At 46.0% G+C, this 22,225-nt stretch overlaps 1 protein-coding gene and 1 long non-coding RNA gene across 2 annotated transcripts in view; one reads left to right on the top strand and one right to left on the bottom strand.

Moving 5' to 3' along the window:
- Nucleotides 1-364: 364 nt before the first annotated feature.
- The window catches only part of LOC118306271 (neurocalcin-delta A), a 24,097-nt gene continuing 2,236 nt past the window's right edge, over nucleotides 365-22,225 (bottom strand). The window contains exons 2-5 of the mRNA XM_035629806.2: nucleotides 10,238-10,639; nucleotides 4,534-4,639; nucleotides 3,473-3,593; nucleotides 365-2,524 (exon numbers count right to left, since the gene is read on the bottom strand). Coding sequence (XP_035485699.2) covers nucleotides 3,496-3,593; nucleotides 4,534-4,639; nucleotides 10,238-10,615 — 582 coding nt within the window. The 5' untranslated portion in view covers nucleotides 10,616-10,639 and the 3' untranslated portion in view covers nucleotides 365-2,524; nucleotides 3,473-3,495. The remainder of the gene's footprint in view (nucleotides 2,525-3,472; nucleotides 3,594-4,533; nucleotides 4,640-10,237; nucleotides 10,640-22,225) is intronic.
- LOC118306292 lies at nucleotides 16,155-17,910 on the top strand. The gene is made up of 2 exons (XR_004793061.2): nucleotides 16,155-16,614; nucleotides 16,704-17,910. It is a non-coding gene; the product is annotated as an uncharacterized LOC118306292 (long non-coding RNA).

Genomic DNA, 22,225 nt, shown 5'->3' with positions numbered 1-22,225 from the left:
GTGAAATCAAATGTCTGTGGAGGTCGTGATCGGTGGGGTTGTGGAGCCACGACTACACACGTGAGCGTCATCAGGAGAAAACTTTGACTGTGTCCTCCATCAAAACAAGCCTGATGCATTCTGGGAAACGCGTCCTGTGGACTGATGGAGTTTTAAGTAGAACTTTCTGGACCAGCAACGTAACGGCAACACTGGTTCTACTCTAAATGATCCTCGTCTTTTCCCTGCTTTCTGTTTTCCATGGGTCCAACAAATGAACCGATACGATCGATATCTGTCGTGCAAAAAGCGAAATATTGGGCGGGATTTGTCCGTCAGGCGCCAAATGAAAACCAGCACATCACACAACCAACCAGACGCCACGTGAATGTTTGCACACAATTTTAATTCTAGCCTTTTTAAAGTTGACAACAACAAAAGAAATCCTGTTCAGAATCCTGTTCCAAAACTGCAGTCACTAAATACAGAAGACCTTACAAAAACCTACAAAATGCAACAGATACAAACATTTTGTTACACAGTATAAATCGATATACAAAACTGTTTTTTTTTTGTTTTTATTTGGCACAAGATGCGATTTTGTGTTTTAACAGAAGAAATGTTATGCGTGACGCAGCTTTTCAAAAGAGAAATGGGAAATCATCAAAATACAGTAAAAGCAACACATTGTGTGTGTGAGACAGTATCATCGCAGTAGTTGTGATTCTCGGTGTTTGTCTGCGTCTATTTTTTCTCTTCTCTTTCTTCAAAGACAAAAAACAGCGAAAGAAAAAACAGCAGTTATTCAATAAAACATTCAAAGATTGGGAAACAGAACGGAGAAGGGGCTCGGCTCAGAACTGAGGAAGGGCTCAGGGACGTTTCCCTGCACCAGGAATGAACTTCCTAGAAGACGGAGGGAGAGGAGAGGAGGCCGACGAACGTTCATCAAGTCACTGCACGTGTTTGTGTTAGTCGCCCAACATCGTGTCAGTGACCTCCTCTAACGCTCTAAATTATGTAAATGCCGATAAATTATTGAGCTCAACTGAAACAGCGTCCCTGTTAAATGGCGTGTGTGCAGTTTGGTCGTCCTCCTCTTTGCTTCCCTCCGTGAAGCTGCTCACATTTGAACCTTTACATGTTTCAGCTTTGGCAGTTCATTCGCCGTCAATAACACTGACCACTGGTAGAACGAAAGGATGACCACACCGACGTACGATGGGGGGGGGGGGGGGGGGGCTCAGAGCGGAGTGGACGACTGGCCTCTTTTGGTCATCCATAAATCCATAAACGCACGTTGAAAATCACACACGCATGCACACGAGTCACATGCACACGTTAATTAGTCTACGCAGCCAACTGTACCCAACTGTTCAAACATGCAGCGTTTGAAGACGCCCGGAGAATGAGTGAGGAGGAAGCGTGTTTCTGTTCATCACACAGCACGTGAACCAAAGTAAGAAAGTGGTTTGCATGCTTGATATCCAGCGACCGCTTAAGTACACTGGTTTCATTTTTTGTGTTATTACTTCACAACAGTTGTTATGAAGCGAGCATTCTGTACTAGGTGGATTTTGCTTTAACAAATGTAGTTGCGCTTTTAAAATATCTACACTACTCATAATACTTCAGAGATTAGTTTTCTATATCGATTTTAGAGCGGCAGCGTCAGAACACTGACGCTCCAACCAACTCCGTCAAATTCTCACCGATATGAAAAACCCCAGTGGGACAGATGATACTTTTATTACACCAGTGACACGTCACAAAATCAGACCATTGATTCGGGTGTAATATGCATAGTAGTACACAAACACATTTAGAAATTGTATCACCATTTGAATTGCAGAATTAAACAGAATAATGTCCACGTCATGAGGTGACATTTATATATATGTTTTATATAATATTTTCATTTTTCCTTATAATCGCTTCAAAGTGATGAAGAAAACTGGGGTTCGATTGACAGCAGACTAATTCACGAGAGTGCGGGGGAAGTTCTCCTAAGTCGCTCGTACGAACGATTCAAGAGCAAATCTGTTTGTGCGAACGCTCCTCGCATGAAGCGCAAAGATCTCACCTACGCCGCGTCGTGATATTCAACACCGTCGTCTCTCTCCTTCTCCATCGATGACACGCATGTGAGTGACGGGGGCTCGGTGTCGCCCCCGCCTGGAGCCTCCGAGGGCGCAGAGAGCCAAGCAAAGACACTGATACAGACTCCAGTTTATACTGTATATATGTACACAACCTACTGTGGACCTTCTCCACACTCTGACATGCCAACAGGAGAACTGAGGGGGGGGGGGGGGGGTACTTCTAAAGTCTCAAAGTTCACTTCTTGTTTTTGTGTTTGGAAGTTTTAGATAAACGGTGTTTTCAATTTGGCAAAACTGCAAGGATGTGGCTCCCGTGGCCCGTCTGTGAAGTCCTCAGTGCAAATCGAAGGCCCGTCTTCATCGTCAGCGTCGTCATCCTTCATCTTCAGTCGGCTCCGTGGGTGGAGGAGAGTCGAGGGCGTTTAGAGTCACCTGAAGAGGCTCTGAGAGGAGACAAGGTGGAGACGGTCAGTCGGGTCAAACGCTGTAAACCAACGACCTGATTTAAAAAAAAGAAAAGGTACAGCAGTAGTACCACACTTCTGTTGCTCCTTTAAATAATGTAGTACTCAGTGGGTATCAACCTCTGATACCTCAACTCACTGCACCACGGCTTTGGACAAAGTCCTCGGCCGAATGACTGGATTCAGTCGAACTTCATCCGTGATGAATAAAAAACCTACAGAACTAAAACCGAATTGAAATAAATCGCTCACAGCTCATCACAACTCATCCCTTTACAAAAAGGGCTTAGTCATCACACGACTGTTTCCTATCCTCCGACATGACACACGTGAAGACAATCGGCCGCCTGCACTTCGAGGGAAGGAAAAAAAAAGCCCTTTTGTGGCGTTGGGCTCGGACGTGAAGTCCTGACGAGACGGGAGCTGAGTCACGAATCTAAAGGAAATGCTCGTGGACCTCACGGGACAGTACACCCGATGTCACGAACTCTCACGGGGAGGAAACTCGAGAAGCTCCCACCTCAGGAATCCTCCACACGGAGGCTTTGCAAAGAAAGAAACACTCTTCGGAGCTCTCAACAACTCTGGTGGCCGTTTCCAAACGCCAGGCCGCCTCCTACGAAGTCTCTCATATCGGTGCGTGAGCTACAAATAGTCCCGGAGCCAGTGACACCGTGGATGAACCCGTCCCACATCCTGCACGCTGCCTCTGCACAGCTCCCCTCCAGCCGTTCGTGGGAGAAACAACCTCCTTCCCGCCCGACACGGCTACAACACCGGTTGCACTTCAACAAGCTCTCACCTCGCTGGACCTGCAGCGCTTGGCCGTTTCTTTAAAATCGTTTCATTGGACAGTTTTAAGGGAAGTGAATCTTTTGCACCTATGAGTGGAGCTGCGAGTGAAGTTGCTGGGTGGTGAGACCTTACTGGTTTCTGTCGGCGCCTCGGCTTTAGAACTGTCCTGCGCTGCTGGGGTCGCACTGCAGCAGGCGGATGATGGAGGGGTCGCTCTTCGCCCCCTTGATGAACTCCTCCAGAGACAGTTTGCCTGAAACACCGGACAAGAGCAGCGAGAAGTGAGGAGAGAAATGATCTTTCCTCTAAAGGAGGAGCTTCTTACCAGGTGACTGCAGGAGCCACGTGTTCTTTCAGACACATTATTCGTGGACACAAATTCTTGGGCATTTTTCTAAATGTTTGCTTTACAGGCGACCTCGTGAACCACGGAGCAGAAAACCCGAAACCAACCTGATGCCTGGGAAGGGGAAAGTCTACGTTTGTACCTTTTGAAAACTCATTTTAAGGGGAACGGACCCTCTTCTTTGTACGACGGTGTATTCGGGGCCACATTAAGAGACAAAAAGGAGAATTTGAGAATAAAGCCATACATTTATGAGAATAAAATCGTAATATTACAAGAAATATATTACAATAAAATATTGCAAGTAAAAAAAGTCATAATATAACGAGAGTAAAGAGATTACGAAGTCCCATGCGTAAAAATGAGGAACGTGTGAAACTTTGTGAAGCTGAGCTTCAGTCTTTTATTAAATAAAATGTAAACTCTTCGAGTTAAATCACAATTTTATTCTCATAATATTACGACTTTATTCTTGTAAACGTTGAAGTTTATTGTGTCTTAATGATGTCCCATTTCTCACCAGCAGGTGGCAGTGTTGAGGAGGCTCTCTACACTGCTTCCTCCTAGTTTCTCTTCCCCTCCCTCCTCCTCCTCCTTCTCCTCTTCCACCATGTCTCCTCCTTCCTTTACCCACGTCACTCACTAACTCCTAATTGTCCATCACTCTACCTCCCATCTTGTTTCCGTGTCAGGGGTGTTTCTGTTGTGTCAATCAATCAGTCAATGATTTACTCCCTTATTTTAAAGGCCTTTTGGTTTCTTGGTAGACATTTATAAAAAACAAAACTAATTACATTCAATTACATTCAACGTCCAAAGACGATCGCCAGATGAGGAGTCAGCTTACCGTCCCGGTTGGTGTCCATCTGCTTGAAGATCTTCTCGGTCCTCTTCTCAGGCGTCGACTCGTCCTCAGGCATCTTCATCACCGTGGACATCATCTTGTAGATCGCCTACATGGGGGACACGAGAGCTTTAGTAGGATATATACACACATATACGTCTGTGTATATATATATATATCTGTGGATGTCCACAGACTATCTGACTGTATATGGTAACAGCTGTGATTTATGGATACAATATCATCCACAAGGTCTACACGTCCACTTGATCCCGTCCACTATCCGTCTTTTATTTTGAACGGTTGGATCAAACAACTCCTCCTCCTTTAATTTGTACGCTTGGACTGAACTAAAAATACAGACGAAGAAGCCACAGCCCTCGCTCTGCTCGTCATGAGCCCCGGTGACATGACAGATGTTTCCCTCTCATCTGTAAAAGCCACTCTTGGTAAACTTCCTCCCGTCTGCCTCCGTGAAGAGTCCTCTCCTGTTTCTGGCAGCTGTCGTACTGCGACGTGTCCCGAGAGTCGGCGCTCAGCTCGGCCAGACGGATTCTGCGGACCGCGTGCCTGCAATTACTCCGACGAGTGCTCCAATACGACCAAATCGACCGTTTCCTAAATTAGCGCCACAAATACCGGAGCATTGTGGGGGTTTTATTCCGTTCAGCAACGCATGGTCAACGAGCTTGTGAAGATGAGGGTGATGGCGACATGGCAGAGAATCAGCACCACTACGTTACAAAATACAAGCAAATCCATTTGAATACACAAACCTGACGCACTCACTGTACCAGGTCCAGGCGGTGACCCCTCGCGGCCGTGCACATCACGACCACTAGAGGTCGTCATGAGCTCCTTCACGTAAATTCAACTTGGACTGTGTGGTTCTAATCTTCACACCCATTTAGAATGAGAATGCGATGAGGTGCTCGGATGAGCGGACGACATTCCATTCATGAAGTTTTGAAAGTAAAAAAACAACAACTAGCATATTGAGCAGACTTCCCATTAAAGACTCTCCACAGTCCAGTAGTGAGGGAAACTGTCCGTGCGTCAAAGACGTGTTAATACATAATAATGGAAGCTAAAATCAAATGAGACCTAACCCTGGCCCATCGTGTTCGTACTGACTCGTCAAGTCAAACCAAGAACTCGCTCAAATGTGCCCGCGAGACGAGAAACTTTATCATCTTGAGCTCATTGAACTTCTGGAGTCAGTTCACTCCAGTTTTACATTTTCAAAACCCACAGAAGAACACAGAGACATCCAGCGATAACGTCAACTCCAGTTCAGGTAACTCACATCTTTAAGGCATCGAGGGAACTTCGGTCTCTACGGTGGATAAACGAGCAGTTTGGGTTTTTACTTCACACCTTTGGTTCTATTGCTACTCATAATATACAATATGGATATTGGCCTAATTTCTTCTTTTCTGTGCCGAAATCTCAAGGAATTCTTCCGCTGTGCCTCAGCTTGCTGGAATGAAGATTCATTCACTCTCACACAATGAAAGCAAGGCGTTCATTTGCCACCTGTGTGTGTGTGTGTGTGTGTGTGTGCGGCGCCTTGAGAGAATGAACAGAAAATACACCTTTTATTTTTTTTCGCACATTCAATGCGTCCGACGACGGTGAGGGAAGAGAAACACAGAGAGACGCAGGGAGGGAGGGAGGCCCACACACACACACACACACACACACACACGGGGGAGCTTATGTAACACGTCCCCGTGATATTTAATGTACTGATACGAGTGACATTCACATTCTGCTTCTTTCACAAAGACAAACACGGCTGAGTCAATAACCATTTCTCCGCGCTCGCCTCGCTCGTACCGCAGCACGGCCTCGCCGCTCTGCGGTGATGTTCTCGGGGTTTAGGTGAAAGAGGACGAACAATCCCTCACAGACTGTTAATCATTGTTGTGTCTCCTTCCGCTCTCTGTTGCCTCCGCGGGCCTGTTTGGCAGCAAACAGTGGAATCACAACCCACTCCCTGTGTCTCTAATAAGGAGGCGGGTTTGAGGGGAATGGGAGCTGACAAGTGAGCAGAGGATGTTGGACTGTAAGTACAGTTCGGTGGGAGCTTTAAATAGGTGCCGGTTATGCCTCCTGGTGCCCGGCGGCGGGGCCAGCGGCCTCGGCCTCTGGGTCAAAGTGGAGCCGAGAAGACGAGCGGCGGCCGCGGGTTCAATATCGGCCGCCGTTTTTGGGGTTTCGGAGCTCGGACTGTCATTTAGTCCAAACTCCTTCAACTCTGCTCCGAGTGTTCAACGCATTTAGCCCATTGTACACGGTGGGGATTTAGTTGCTGCTCTGATTTGAAGCTAACGCAGTGGAGTCAGGTTAAACTCCCGAAATCCCCAAATTACAAGCGACCGATACGAAGTGAAATGATCTGCAGGGCGTCATGACAACACATGCAGGGAGACACGGGAGACGCTCTCGTCTCAGCCCCCTGTGTTCTGACATCCAGGGAATGATTAAAACACACAACAAACAATGGACTGTGTCATTTAAAGTCTGCTGATTCATCTCGTCCTCATCTTTGAGTCAGATGAATGTCGGTCCTTTCTGCCACAGAGCAACTACATTGCTGTCTAATAACTAATAAAGCAGCGAGCTGTGCCAACGCACTGGGCACCTTGAACACACACACACACACACACACGCAATGACCTGGTGGCCGAGGGGGTTTAAAGGCACTGACCCATCCTTTATTAATCTGTGGCTGAAAAACAATCAGTCAAGATGTCATTTAGTACACGCTAAAACTGTGTGTGAGGTTTATTTATAGTATGTCTGAAACCTTATCATGATGGATTGCGCACTATTTCTGTGTGAATATTACAGTGTGCACTGAGAAAGCACTGCGGTGATGACAACAACAACAACAACAACAACAACACAGAAGATGCGTGTCACACCTACAGAGCGAGTGGAGGTACTGAAGAAAGGGAAACGCTGGTTACTGGTAGCATAATGGCTGAAATGTGAACTTGGTTATAGTCCTGTCATTGCATTTATTGAAGGAAAAACGATAGAAAAAATGCCATTCATATATGCACATCTGAGGCCGTTAAATTATCCTGAGTGAAAAGTGGAAGCAGAGTTGGATCCACAGACCAGCTGATGTTTCCCCCCCCGCTGATCGTCTGTCTCCTCCCCCCCTCTCACCTCATTGTGCGTGTTCTTCTACATTTCTCACAAATCTATAACAAACGAAAAACCGCCTCGACATTGTGTTTCTCTCTCTCTCTCTCTGCCAGCGAGACTTCCCCGAGCAGCGTCCAATCTAAAGGCCTGAAGGAGAAATGCTCTTTTATTCCCTATCAGCTGGGGGCTTCACAAAACACCGTCTCTCCCGTGGAGCCGGAGCCGCGAGGAGTCAGGACCGATCTGATGAGACAATAGGCCGCGGCTCGAGAATAATACCTGACCTTTTGATTCCACGGGGGTGAGAGTCAAAAGCGCCGTCGCATAAAAACCGCCGTCATCACCTCCTCTCTCGCCGCGCGTCGACGCCAGCAGACAACACAGGAGGACGCAGGCGCGGAGAGACCGGAGTTGGAGAGCGAGAGAGGAGGTGGACGACTTGTTGAGACTGATTTGCTCCGACGGAGCGTCAGCTGAGCGGCTCCAGTTGTCCTGCAGCGACGCCACCACGTGACCTGTGTGATTCTCACTCCCTTCTTCTTTCGAAACAAACCGAGACTTGGATTTGTGCCCGTCTGCTGATAACCGGGTCTCAGACTAAGAGGTTAGATATGAACTGTTGAGGAGTGGATGAGACTAGAGATGCAACAGTTAATCGATTAGTAATCAACAACTTCATTAATCGCTAACTATTTTGATAATGGATGAATCTGTTCAGGGAGTCATTCTCTAATTTCAGCTGCTTCATTGTGAATATTTTCCTCTGTGACATTAAACATTTCCTCTAGACAAAAACGAAACTTCTTCTCTGGGTTTTGTGAATCGCACATTTTAAGTGTAATCTCATCGATTATTGGAGAAATGAATCGACAGATTAATGGATAATGTAAATAATCGTAGACGATGGATGGATGGAGTTGACGATCTGCCCTGTCATGGCTCTGAGAGCACAGACTGTGATCACAGACTTTGAGCTCCGGCGCGGTTCCTCCTCTGCCTGAAAAACTTTTCTCTTTAAGCCTTTTCTCTCTGCGGCTTTCAACCCCCACACACGAGTAGCTGCGTCGTTGCTTTATCTTTTTCTTTTCTTCCTGTGGAGCACCACCTGTTTAATGGAGAGTCAGGCGGCGGCTTGACGTGCAGTATGTCGTCAGGACGCAGACGTTAACTCATTACCTCAACTAGCGACTGTACCTCTACATCTGTGGTTTGACAGTATGCTTATAAAATACAGATCAACGCTCTGTGAGATGATGATTGGAAATGAAAAGAAAGGTCTCCACTCCGACTATAAAACAGTGGAAGAAATGGCTACACGTAACGTGAAGGGCTTAATCAAGACTCATGTACTTATACCTAATACTTTATTACGCTATTATAACATATTGTCTTCTAATCTGCTGTTCTTCTGTCCATTCTGCCTGCTCCCTCGACTTCATGCAGTTCCTTTCCTCACTCACTCAACTTCCTATCCTGACACGGGCCGCGAGGACTTCCTGTTTATAAAAGGACTGGAGGCACGGAGACACGGTGGGACGTCTGGGGGTTCAAGGTGACACTGAAGCAGGAGAAAAGTAGCTGCTGTTACACAAAAACGGAGGGAAAAACAACAACTCACAAGCGCACACACACACACACACTGCGTTCGGGTGCATGACATGGTGTGTTTACACGAAGAGCTCTTGTACAGGAAATGCCACCGGCACTCCCCCTCTCCCCTCGCCGTTTTCCTCTTTCAAGGTAAAGCTGCTCTACAGCTCAGAAGACACGCGTGACTACCACAGAATATACAGACTTAGTGTAACATCCCCAACATCTTCTTCTTCTTCTCCTCTCACGACCAGGATTTCTCAGGGTTGCATGTTTTTTTCCAAACAGAAATGTCAATATGTTGGTTAAGTTGGATTCAGTTCCACTCGCAGAGCAGATGGAAAGATCTTTTATTGGCCTTCCTTGAGGAGGCTCCGGGCCCCATGAGCTAATAAACTCCTGACTATTTCTAGGACCATATTCTAGTCGAGTCTGACTTGAGCGTTTACATTCTAAACGCAAGCACCGACGTACGTCCACCTGTACTGTCGTGAAGCGTGTGTTATGGATACACTGGCAACATCCCTGTCTGGCTAATGTTACAGTGAGTGTGAACAAGTTCACGAGTCACTCCAGGCCTCCATGACATGGACAGCCTCGTCCTGGGGACCATCATTTTCCTTTTTCAGTGTTGGACACTGGGGACGTCTGTTGCACATAGTCTGTTCAAGATGAGGCAGTAATACGCTCATTTCTCTTTCGGTTGTCGTAGATGATTGTACTACGCTGGCCGGGCGGCGAACCCGCGGGGACCGGGTGCGTGAGAGCGACGCACTAACCACTAGGCCAGAAGGAGTCGTAGTGTTTGTTTTCAATTCACAGAGACAGGCCTGAAAAAAACAGATCTTTTTTTTTTTCACCGGCAGCTAGCGGTCCGCCAATTTCCCCAAAGGTATCTTTGATTAAAAATTGCCCACTGCCCCTTTAAGAGCGGCGCGTCCTTCGGGCCTGCACTCACCTGTACTATCTCCAGCATTTCATCTTTGCTGATGTACCCGTTCCCGTCCAGGTCGTACATGCTGAACGCCCACTTCAGCTTCTGCTCCAGCTTGCCACGCGACGTGACACTCAGCGCGATGATGAACTCCCGGAAGTCTATGGTCCCGTCGCCGTTGGCGTCGAACGTGCGGAAGACGTGCTCGGCGAACTTGGACGCGTCGCCGTACGGGAAGAAGTTGCCGTAGATCTTCTTGAACTCCTCCATTGACAGGTTGCCGCTGGGGCAGTCCTTCAGGAAGCCCTTGTACCACTCCTGGATCTCGTGCTCGGTGAAGTTGGTGCTCTCCAGCAGGTCCTGCATCACCTCGGGACGGAGCTTGCTGTTCTGCTTCCCCATGTCTGTCGGTCCTGTCGGTCACAGCTGGAAGGGACAGAGAGAGGAGGTGAGGAGATGCGTGCAGAACTGAGCGACATCAACGTGAGGATGCTAAGGAAAGGACATCTGCGCTGACCTTTCTTAACCTGCCGCCACCACCACCCTTCTACGGCTAGTCGGCAGAAAACAGATGGATGACATCACTGTGTAACCACCAGCGCGAAAAAAGAAATGATCTGTCATTCACAGCCAGTTCTTTGAAGTGTTATCATATCCCTGTGAGATTCTACTTTCCTTTGAAAGTCTAGTTTAGTCATTTGTTCCGCAGCAGGTTGTGGGTTTTGGAGACGAGCAGCTGAAGCAGCTGAAGTTCCTCAAGTGGCTTCGCCGAGGTATAAACCAAAAATGTAAGCAAACGTTCTCATCAGCACCTAAAACCACTCCCTTGTTTTTTTATTAAAAAGGAACTTTCCATGGAAAAGGGCTGTGTGTGTACTCCGAGTACACACGGTGCCATATGTCCAACGTCGGTTTAATTAGTCTATTAAATCTCCACACACACACATTCAACTCGGCTTTCATGCGCAGGGAGACAAACGCAGCGTGTTGTCGAATGACATTTGAGACGAGCTGCTCAACAAACATCCTTCAGACTCTTTCTTCCTGGAGCTGGAGCAGGAGACGTTCGCCGTGCCGATCTTTATGAACCGGATAGTGTTTATTATCCCAGTTTGCAGTCAAATAAATATGTTCATGTACAGTGAGAAATAAGAACCTTTACTCAAAGACGGTAGCGATGACGAGTCATCATCTACATGCAGTCACCTCAGGTCATGAAACACATCATGGCGCAGACGTTAACAGACACTATCCAGACATTTCTCATTACTCGTAGATGGCTTTAACCGTGTTCTCCACAGTGCATCTTCTTCATCTGCTCTCCTTTCTCCATACTGTACTTTCGTCACATTTAGTCGGCAAACAGAGAAACCCAAGATCTTCCAAATGAAATCAAAGATTTGACATATTCCCTTTAAACATCACACCTGCTATGGTTGTGTTGTGTAATTTGTTTTATCCTCTGTCCTGTAATGACACGTGAAACTGCAGAATTGAAAGTTTGGTTGAAAAAAGAAAGAATTAACAGAATTTTTGCCAATTACTGTGCTCTTTATAGTTCTAATGCAGAAATTGACCCATCAGAGAGATTACACGGCGTTGTCAAGCCCACACACACGCACACACGCGCACACACACGCACACACACACACGCACACACACCAGTCTACTCACACACTGTGAAAAACCTCTGCAGCTACCGAAACCCACTTGTGTGATGCGATGCTTCTTTTTTTTCTCTCCAGCTTGTCCGTATGCGTGTGTGTGTGTGTGTGTGTGTGTGTGTGTGTGTGTGTGTGTGTGTGTGTGTGTGTGTGTGTGTGTGCGTGCGTTCATACGTTCTCATCTCTTTCAGTTCGATTCTTCAGGACCACTGGAGTAACTGAATTTTGTCGTCATCACATGGGGTTATTTTATGACTATGGCTTTTGGATTTAGGGGAATTCAGTTTCCTGTGTGTTATAGTTGGTTACACGCAGTCAAATATGGAGACATGCAGATGTCACCACACGTGCACATTGCGTGGTGAAAGGAGAACCAGCTGACATGTAAAGGAGCAGGCACTGGTGAGTGACAGAAGGCTTCCGTGTGCGTGCTCTTCACAATGTAAGTGTTGGATCACAGTCGCCCTGGGGGTTTGATATCTAAAAAAATTTGAGTAACTATCCCAAAACAGGCATCTGACAGTGTCCGTTCAAACAGCAGAAGGCCAGATGTGCTCAGATGGGACAAGAGGAGGAGTTCTGGTTGGTCCATATATTATATATTCAGTTTCTTCACCAACACACCGATCACTTTTATCCACATTTGTCAGCTGTTGTTGGGCACGAGAAGGGGAAGTTTGTGGGCGACTCGGTTGTACGGTGCGACCGGCTGACGTGTCTCTCATCCAGCTACATTTCCTCTCTAGAAGCAAACGGCAGAACCGCTCGTACGCCGCTTACAATCAGGACCGCGGTCAAACGGACTGTCTCTTCATCAGGCGTGCAGACTGGAACAGAGCAGAGCTGGTTCCTTGGCCTGGACTCACACTGAACACAACTTCACCACCGAGCAGAGACTCGGCTTTTTTTTCTTTTTTTCAAGCCACTTCCTCTGTAGACGAAAACAACAAGGCTTGTCCACCGTGAGGGGACTGAGATGATGTTCATATTCAGTATGAATGTATTTATTAGAGAACTCTCATACACTGATCAGAGAGAGGGAGGTGAGGGGAGTGAAACAGTGAAAGAAAAATACATTCTGTATAATATACTGTGTCACACGCACACACACACACACACACACACACGGCAGACACACTCTCATTCCTCGTCTTTCCATTCCACCTTGCAGACGTCTCTTTTTTTTCGTGCTCTCCATCCTCAGGAGACCAACGCACTCTCTTATGAAGACATTTTTTATTGCAGTTACCATAGCAACGTGCGGCAAAAATCTCACAGCCATTGATGAGCTTTCTGGCTTGAGTGCATTGCGCACACACGCGCACACACACACACACACACACACACACACACACACACGCTGACTGCGGGATGTGTGTGTAGGTGTGCGGGGGGTTGTGTGGGTGCAGCTACAGTACGTGAGTGAGTTGAGTAACAAGTAGCACTTGTACCAAAGGTAATAAAACACGCTCAATATGAAGCAGCGAATCAAATTATAATAATAATACTGACTGAGGCACCAAATACTGTACTCTGCTCTTTTCATCTAAAGCAGCCCCATTGTTTTTTTGTGAGTCAATGGCAAACCATTTGTGAAATTACGACACATCAACCTGTTTTAATAAGGTCCCTTATTACGTGTAGTAGCACAGTACCTGAAGTACTCTGATGACAGGGCGCTCATCCACAATATGGTGGCTCTTTGTTTAAAATGCTGAGAGCCAAAAAATATACGGATACACACGGCATGAATTAAAAAGTAAAGAGACTTGACTTGAATCGGCTCATCTGTTTTACTCACTGCAAATTATTTCTAGAAGGAAAAATCAAACCGAGGAGCAAAATTTTGGAGCGGTTGAGTGATTCACCTCCAAATAGTCTGAGTGCTGGCGACCACACACACACACACACACACACACAGAGAGAGACTGGGGTGTGCAGCCAGTCAGGAATAGACTTGGTGTTGTGGAGCACAAATGAGAAATAGAATAGAGAGCAAAAGTGTAAATGTTGCCCAGGCAGAGGGAAGCGTTGTTGGGTTTTATTTTTAGAAACTAAATGTGTTCATTTAATTTTTTTCCTAATGAAAGGCAGCAGCTTGAGTTTTCAAAAAGGCAGCAGTGATTAGCAGAGGAGCTGGGACACACACACACACACACACACACACAATAGACAAAGGAAGAAAGAAAATGCTGGTGAATGGACTATGGCTGTGAATCAATTTTTCAGGGGGCAAAAATAAACCAAAAGCATTTTTATATTTGATATCGCCCATCTGATGAATGTGCCCTTGGTTCCAAGGAAGCCTCGGAAGAGGGAGAAACCCCTCCCCTCGAACTTCCCGACAACGCTCCGGCTCTGGGAAGTGAAGGAGGAAAACACAGAGACACGCACTGGCCGACAGCCAGGCAGTAGCTGCACATGGAGAATGTGACCCCAGAGGGGGGCAGACGAGTTTGTAACACTTGGACTGAAGCCAACATTTCTAGGATCTGCCTCCTTGACGCTTCCCCTTTCTTCCGTGATAAAGCCGGCCGCACTTGTGCAAGCCCTCCGCCGTCGAATCAACACCAAGCCTGTGTGATCTCCTGTCACGTTGATGCCTCCGGTCGTTATTTTCAGCCCCTTACACTTTTGAATGGCCGCCTATGATGCCTTCGTTGAGTTGCTATGGTAACAGACCTGATAGGAGGAGGAGGAGGAGGAGGAGGAGGAGGAGGGGGCCGCACGATTGTGCCGATGGGTTCGGGAGGAAAAAGAGTGCACCGGTGAGAAGCACAAGATGACACACTTCCTCCAGTCAATTTCATAATCACATTTCAGGGGGTGGTGTAGTTTCACGTATGAAGCCACAGTGCAGAGGCCTGCGGTCGCAGCTACGTGACTTATTAAGGTATCAAATAAGGGGTTATGACACGTTTGAAGCTATTTCGGTGGACTCGAAGGGGGGTTGGTATCTCGAATATATTCCATGTGTCGCGGCTTGTCGTGCATGAGATGTATTAAAAGACTGTATCGCGAGGACCACGTTTACACGTCAAATTTTGTTACGCCGCCGGAAAAAGACTTCCGCGTCTGCATTTGTGTTCCCTCGCTCTCAGACACACACACAAAGAGAGAGCGCCGCGGGCAAAGTGAAAGTGATCGTGAATCGCCAACGCGACAATAGAAACCATCAATGAATATAATTAAGATTAAAGAACGTTTTAATGTTGCAGGGACGACTAGAATCCTCACACTGGTGTGACTGTCTGCATCAAAGTTGTGCTTTAGATATATGCGATATATATATATTTATCATGTAAAATATTATTTATAGGCCTTTGTTTGTCTGCCTGTCTGTGGCGCCCTGGTGGGAGCGCTCCGTCCTCCAGGCTCCGGATCACTGGACCTGGGTAATTGGATGTCTAACTCCTGGGTCTCTGGGGGGGGGGGGGGGGGGGGGGGGGGGGCATGATAGAAATCCACCTGTCCCTTCCTACAGTTATTACAGTTCTGTGCTCTCGTCTGCAAGCGTCAACACAAAGCCTGTTTCATCCGACTAGTGCTGAAGTACTTTAGTCACTGTTATACTTTGCCATTCTTGCACAGTACATACAGCATGTATTTGTACAATAATAATGACAGATTTACAACTTTACACTTTAACGTTTCCTGCTGACATATTTCAAAAAAAGAATAACCACATTGCCAATTGTTTTCCTCCTCCAACCAGTTGTGTTCCCGAGTTCTGGCACTGAAGGCATTTTTTACACTATGAAAAGTATTAGAAAAAAAATAAATTTCATCCTTTGGGATTATAGGCATGACCTTAAGCTTATAGGGATTGAGAAATGATTCGTGATCATAATGAGATCAGTGAAATAACGTCATATAGTGTTGGAATTTGGAGATTTCATCAGTCCTGTTATTATGAGTAGGAATATGAATTATGTATTTTGGTCTTGGAGAGGTTAAAAATGAGAAACCACCATCCAGCTTTTTGTATACTTGTAAAGGTCTAGTTCCACTTGCTTAGCTATGAGAGAACATTCATTTAACCTTACAGTTGTTCTGTGCTCAGTGTTTCTTTGTTTTCATTTACGGATACTGACGGCCATATGGTACTGGAACAAATCCCAATAAAAAGGCTCCTCGCAGATGAGGAAAAACCGGTAACTGTCTATACTGACTATAACTATAAAAACTGAAAGTGGACGATAAAAAGAGAACTGCCTCACACCTGCTGGATACAAATACCCATTAGCGTTGTTAAAGATGAAGTGAGACGGCTGTAAAATAAAAAGTAAGTAACAATGTTTGCCGAGCAACTCAGAGAGCAGCTGGAGACTGTTACATGCTGAGTGCAAGCACAAGGTCCATCATCCAACAGTGCATGTTTCACGAGAGACAAGGAGTAGAGAGCGAGCGGCCGATTAAATAAAGAAGGGAAAACGTGACGCAGGCCGAGCCTGCGCCCCGGAGACGTTTCTGATTGAAGCCTTCCCCCCCGGGGACGCAGCGACGCTCGCTCTGCTTCCTGCGGCCCAAGGAAAATATAGAGACAGGATATGACATCATGGAAAATAACCACCCCAACGGAAGTTACGTCACAGTGGAGGTCAGGGGTCACGATGAGCCGAGGGAACTTGTCGAAGTGTGAACACGTGCTTCTGGCTTTCACAGTTGAAAGAGTCTAGCAATGAGGAATCAGGATGTCCTCCCCACGACGGCACTTCTCTTTCCGCACATCTCACAGTAAGTGCGCGTTTCCGACTGCAATTTCCAAGCACATATTACATCCTCGTCACTTTTAAGTGATCTCACTCTCGCCTCACATTTCCCAGTAAGGCGTGCATCCTCACTGCCGAAGATCTCTGCGAGCCCCGAGGAATTCCAAGTATCCGAGATTCATCACCTCCTCTACTGCCACACAGTCATTTGCAAACACTCCCCGTGGGAAATCATTCACATGCTATTTTGTCAGTAATCCACTTTCTTCCATAATGGCTCAGGGACGATAGGCTGTTTTATTTTCTATTGATGCGCGACGCAGCATTTTATCCCGGACGTTCTTTGTCTAACTTGTGATTTTCCTTCAAAACCTCATCTGCAGTGTCACAACGCCATCACGACGAGGGAGTGTGTGACCGGCGCCGCCTCAGTTCTGCTGCTCTGTGGCCACGGGTCAAGTTCTCGCTCCTCTCTGAGGAGTCATTTGCAGCGAAAGCGAAACAAACTCAAATAACTTGGGTAGAAAAGTTATTTGAGTAGAAATGTTCTCAGTGAAGCAGACGAGTCCTCGTTTGACTTTGTCCTCCATATATATATATATATATATATATATCACAACCAACAAATACGCAGTGGAAAGCCACCACCAACAGGAAGACAACTTTTTTCCCTTTCCTCTCATGTCCAGCATGACATGACAGGGTGTGTGTGTGTGTGTGTGTGTGTGTGTGTGTGTGTGTGAATTCCTCTCTGTGACCGAAAATAGAACATCTGTTTCCCATAGTTCACTAAACCAACGCATGTGCAGCCTATAGGCCCGAGACTTCCCTCTGAAAAAGGATCCGTGTCAGCTGAGTGTCTCACGTCCTGCAGCCCACTGAGATCTGCATTTCAATGGAACGACCTGTGACCTCTTCATATAGAAAGACCCATGAGAGAATGACCAGAGAGCGCGGCCCCCGGCCAGCTGTCCCCTCGGCACGGGCACTGACGCGTCCGTCCGCCAGCAGCCGGTCGACTTGTATGTTATAATACAGAGATTGAAGCTTTCACACGGGAGATGGAGAGTGAAGTCGGAGGCAAACTGTCCCTCCAATCGACTGGGCCCAGCACCACCAGGGCTTTAATCAACTTTCTTGACCACCAGCCAGCGTGGCTAGTAGATTTTTTTTTAAAGTTACCAGCCAATCAGATTTCCACTAGCCAAATTCCTTCCAGGGAAAATAAACCAGATTATGAGACACATTTAAGCATCCATGTCTCTTTAAATTGCTTTTATTAGCGTTGATGGCAGATAAACATTAAAATGGTAAAAATATATATATATTGTATTACTTGTTTCTTGGTCAAATACGAGCCGACGGCCGTTTAGAATTAAAAGTCCTGGTTTTCTTCTCGTCCCCTCCTCTGTCATCCTCCTCGTCCTCTGTGTCTGCAGTCGTCCTCTTTGCTCTTCTGGTTTCTTTATACTGATTTTCTCCCCAACTAACGTCGTCTTCTCTGTCTCAGCGTAGCTCGCACGTAATCGATACCACGCGCGCTACAGGCACGCAGCCGATGGTCGCGTGACGCGTCACGACATTAGTGTTTCATGAGAAATGTAGGATCAGTTCCACGAGCAGATGTTGCCAGATAAAGATTACGTCACCGAGACAAACGCTCACAAATCCGCCCAAATCTCTTTAAAACACTGAGCTCGCATTGGTTTCTGCAGCCGACTCCAACAGACGCAGTGTTTGTTTGCTTCGTTCATCACCAGACCAATTTGGCGGGAGTCAACTTAAAGCCCTGGTCGCCGCACAAGTTACCATACGCCGCTTCCATAACTGCGAACAGAAACCTCCACTTCTCAGATCCAACCGTGCCGTTTGTCCGCCGCGCAGCGAGCGAAGCTGATGTCACATTTCCAAATGTGTTTTTTCCTCTGCCTACAATCGCTGATGAGTCCCAGGCCGCAGCTGCACGCGGAGGCGGCTTCGAAAACATCACAATAACTTGGCAAAGGGGCGTAATTGTAAACCTCTTGTGTCCCGCTTGGCCCCCCGTCCTCCAGTTGCAGATAAAGGAATGACAATGTGCCAAAGTCGCCTCGGTGCCATTTCCACTGTTCAGTTGAACGTGTGGAAAATGTTCAGAACAGCTGAATTAACGCGGTGCAAACGCATTTTGAGCTTTGAGTGCCACTCGCAGGGCGGAATGTAGATTTTGGCATCGGAGACGAGTGTGCAGACGAAGCCACGCGTGTCGCAGCTGCTCGTCTGTGCAAACACTCAAATAGAGATTTAAACGTATGAATTTACCAGGCCTAAAGCTACTAAGTGCTGTGTGAGGGCACACAACGCGACGGGTACCTGTGACCTACTCCAGACGTCCGAGTCACCCAGTGGCGCTCTGGTTCCTCGACTCGCGCCACAAGCCGTGACTCTTATTAAGTGGGTGTTTATGTGAGAGGGCCCACATTCCAAATAAAACGTTTCCACTGTAAACCGAAGCCACGTGCTTCATAAATCACGTGTAAGTTGAGCCACGGAGACACTGAGAGCACAGTGTCTTGGTGGGCAGGTGCCTTTATCGATTGTATCTCATGCACCTGATGTTTCATGTGCATGACATTAATAATACGTAGCCTGGGACCCAGATGAATTCTGGGAGCTTGTTTAAATTTGCTCCGTCAGACTCACGGTCTGGATCATCCTCCATTGGGAAGTGATTTTCCCTCCAGCAGAAAACTTGCCGGTCCAGTCACAACCAATTATCTGATAGTGGGCGGGGTTTAAACCGTGACGCGGAGATAAAGCCACTTTTGTTAACAACCAAGATGGCTGCCGCTGATGAACGAACGTTTGACTTAAAGTACAAGATATCATTAAATTTCAAAAAATGAAGCGAGAGGTCCCGGACTATTACGCATTTGAGTGTTAGTCTGGTTTATAATAAATAATAATTTTATAACACACACACAAACACACACGTACCACCAATCAACAAGTAACATGAAAAATACGATGTCTGTAGTTTGGAAAACTCTTACAGATGAATTCATATTCGCTCTAAATTTAATCACTGTATCTGAGCAGCCATTAGTTCTGAATGCTTCCGTCTCCTCTCTTATCTCGGAGTATATTCCTCACTTAAACTCCCCGTGTCCCTCTCTCTCTCTCTCTCTCTCTCTCTCTGATTCCAGTCATAAATCAGCAGTTACATAATAATCTGCCTCAAAGTGATACATGAGACTCCCGTCAGTACAAAACAAGATGTTATAGAACCCTGGTTACTACGGTTCAGCTCAACTCTCTCTCTGTGTGTGTGTGTGTGTGTGTGTGTGTGTGTGTGTGTGTGTGTGTGTGTGTGTGTGTGTGTGTGTGTGTGTGTGTGTGTAGCAGAATTAAACCATTTTTCACAAAAGTTTTAAATAGATCTGGGCATAAACACACCAGGGTGCATGTGCTTGTGTGTGTGTGTGTGTGTGTGTGCTTGTGTGTGTGTGTGTGTGTGTGTGTGTGTGTGTGTGTGTGTGTGTAGGTGTGGCCTCTGTTGCAGGAGAAAACTAGGAGAGAGAGCCAAGTCACTTTGTTTCCATGATATAACTTCCTTAAATCAATCGAAACGCAGTGCAGCTCTGGATATGCTCCGCTCGTGTTAACACAGAGTCACACACATTCACTCGGCCTGAATGTGCCAAACTTTTTTTTGCACATGCACCTTTATAAAACAGACACAAGCAAGTTCCACTCTTCTTTCACACACCTGCAACCACAAAGACACAAACTGTCACACGACTGTAAACCCGGAGGCCGCAGGTGATCGGTTCGTGTGGTGAATAACTGTGGGGCAGAAACAGTCTCTGGCGGCTTCAGAAGTGAAGTCACCTGCCGTGACTGAGGAGGAAACAGCTAAGGTTTCTTTTGTATATTTTTCAATTCACCTGAAATTCTTGGTAGCGAAGCAGAAAATATACTTCCACTGAAAAGTGGATCATCACCTGGCACCGGCTGAGGATTTCTAGGAATGTGATGCACTGTACTGTTGTTGCTCTCCGAGACATCAGCCAGTTATTTATCTATTTTTTTTTTCATTTTACATTTATCTAATAGTGTCGGTGAAGATACACATAGGAAATCAGGAGAGAGAGAGAGAGACTGAATGTATTACTAGTGCACATTATGCCAAATGTAACTTGTTTTAAAAAAACTACAACACATTTAATGACTTCCAATATGAAATATCACAGATTTTGTCTTGATTTCATTATGTGTTTGTGGTTAAAACTAGGGCCCGGGTCCGGCTACTAAACGTGCATTTATGTTTTTACATTTTACGTAAAATAAATGATGTTTATTTTCAAATTAATTCAAGTTCTATATATTTGGTTGTATTTTTTTTATTTTTTTTAAAAATTGTATTTATCCAAATTCATAATAAAGTTTATGGTTAAAATAAAATATAAAGTCTCAATTACATTTCTTTGTCATAAAGGTTTGTTAACAAAAATTAGAAATCATTGACAGATTTAAAAATAAATATAAATATATATATATATATATATATATATATATATATATATATATATATATATATATATATATCGTCATCGGCCCCCATAAAATCCATATGGTCGGGCTCTAGTTGAAACACCTGTTGCTTTAACTTTAATTTGCCTAAACTTCATGTAGAGACATTTTTCTTTTCCAGAGTACAGCGAGATGAAAGCGCCTGCAGACATTTTAATCTGACGCTACCAGAGGAAGTAGCGGCTTCACATTTCTAGTGTGGTTGCTCCGTGGAAAAGATTGATCTTGAAAACCAGTGTCAGGAAGTGTTGTTGTTGTGTGCTTGAATAAAAAAACAACAACTCCAAAGAGCTGATATTTCCATCAGTTCGAATGCGCTCAACCCCGCCGCCGTCCATCCCAGTTGGACGCTAACACGAGGGCGTTGAAAGCAATAAAGAAGTACTTATTTATCATTTTGGATGTTGAAAGATATACACAATATATCGGTGGAGAAGTTTTTGCAATGTTCTCGCAAGAGATTCTGACCAAGAGATCAGGCCACGCCCCCCTGACCTGACCCGGTGTGAGTACAAAATGAGAAAATACCATGGTAACCATCTCGCCCTGCTCAATCATCCCATTGTCTCTAATGTGTGTGAGTGTGTGACTATGTGTGTGTGTGTGTGTGTGTGTGTGTGTGTTGAGCTTTGAGTGTGAAATTTTACACGACAGATTTTTGTGACCTGTTCAAAGCGTAGATCTAACGCTCGTGTGTGTGTGTGTGTGTGTGTGTGCAAGCGAGCGAGCGAGCGAGTGTGTGCGTGCATGTGTGTGTGAGTGTGTGTGAGTGTGTGTGTGTGCGTGTGTGTGTGAGTGTGTGAGTGTGTGTTTGTGTGTGTGTGTGTGTATGTACCTCTGCCTCAGGGTTATCTGGCAAGGGTAAAGATGGTTTCGTACACTGGTTTTAAAGTATATATTCAACTCATATGTCCATTTTTTCCTATTTTGCTGTGCAGTCAATGTGCCATATTGTCGTACAGCACAGAAATAAACACCTGATCATTCGCTCATCGCTTGATGAATTCAGCCTCAAATGCTGTCTCAATAGATTATTTCGATAAAGTACCAATCTGGGGTGATAT

The sequence above is a fragment of the Scophthalmus maximus genome, chromosome 1 (assembly GCF_022379125.1).
Source record: "Scophthalmus maximus strain ysfricsl-2021 chromosome 1, ASM2237912v1, whole genome shotgun sequence".
NCBI lineage: Eukaryota > Metazoa > Chordata > Actinopteri > Pleuronectiformes > Scophthalmidae > Scophthalmus > Scophthalmus maximus.
The sequence above is the reverse complement of the archived record's forward strand: the minus strand, read 5'-3'. Positions and strand labels throughout refer to the sequence as shown.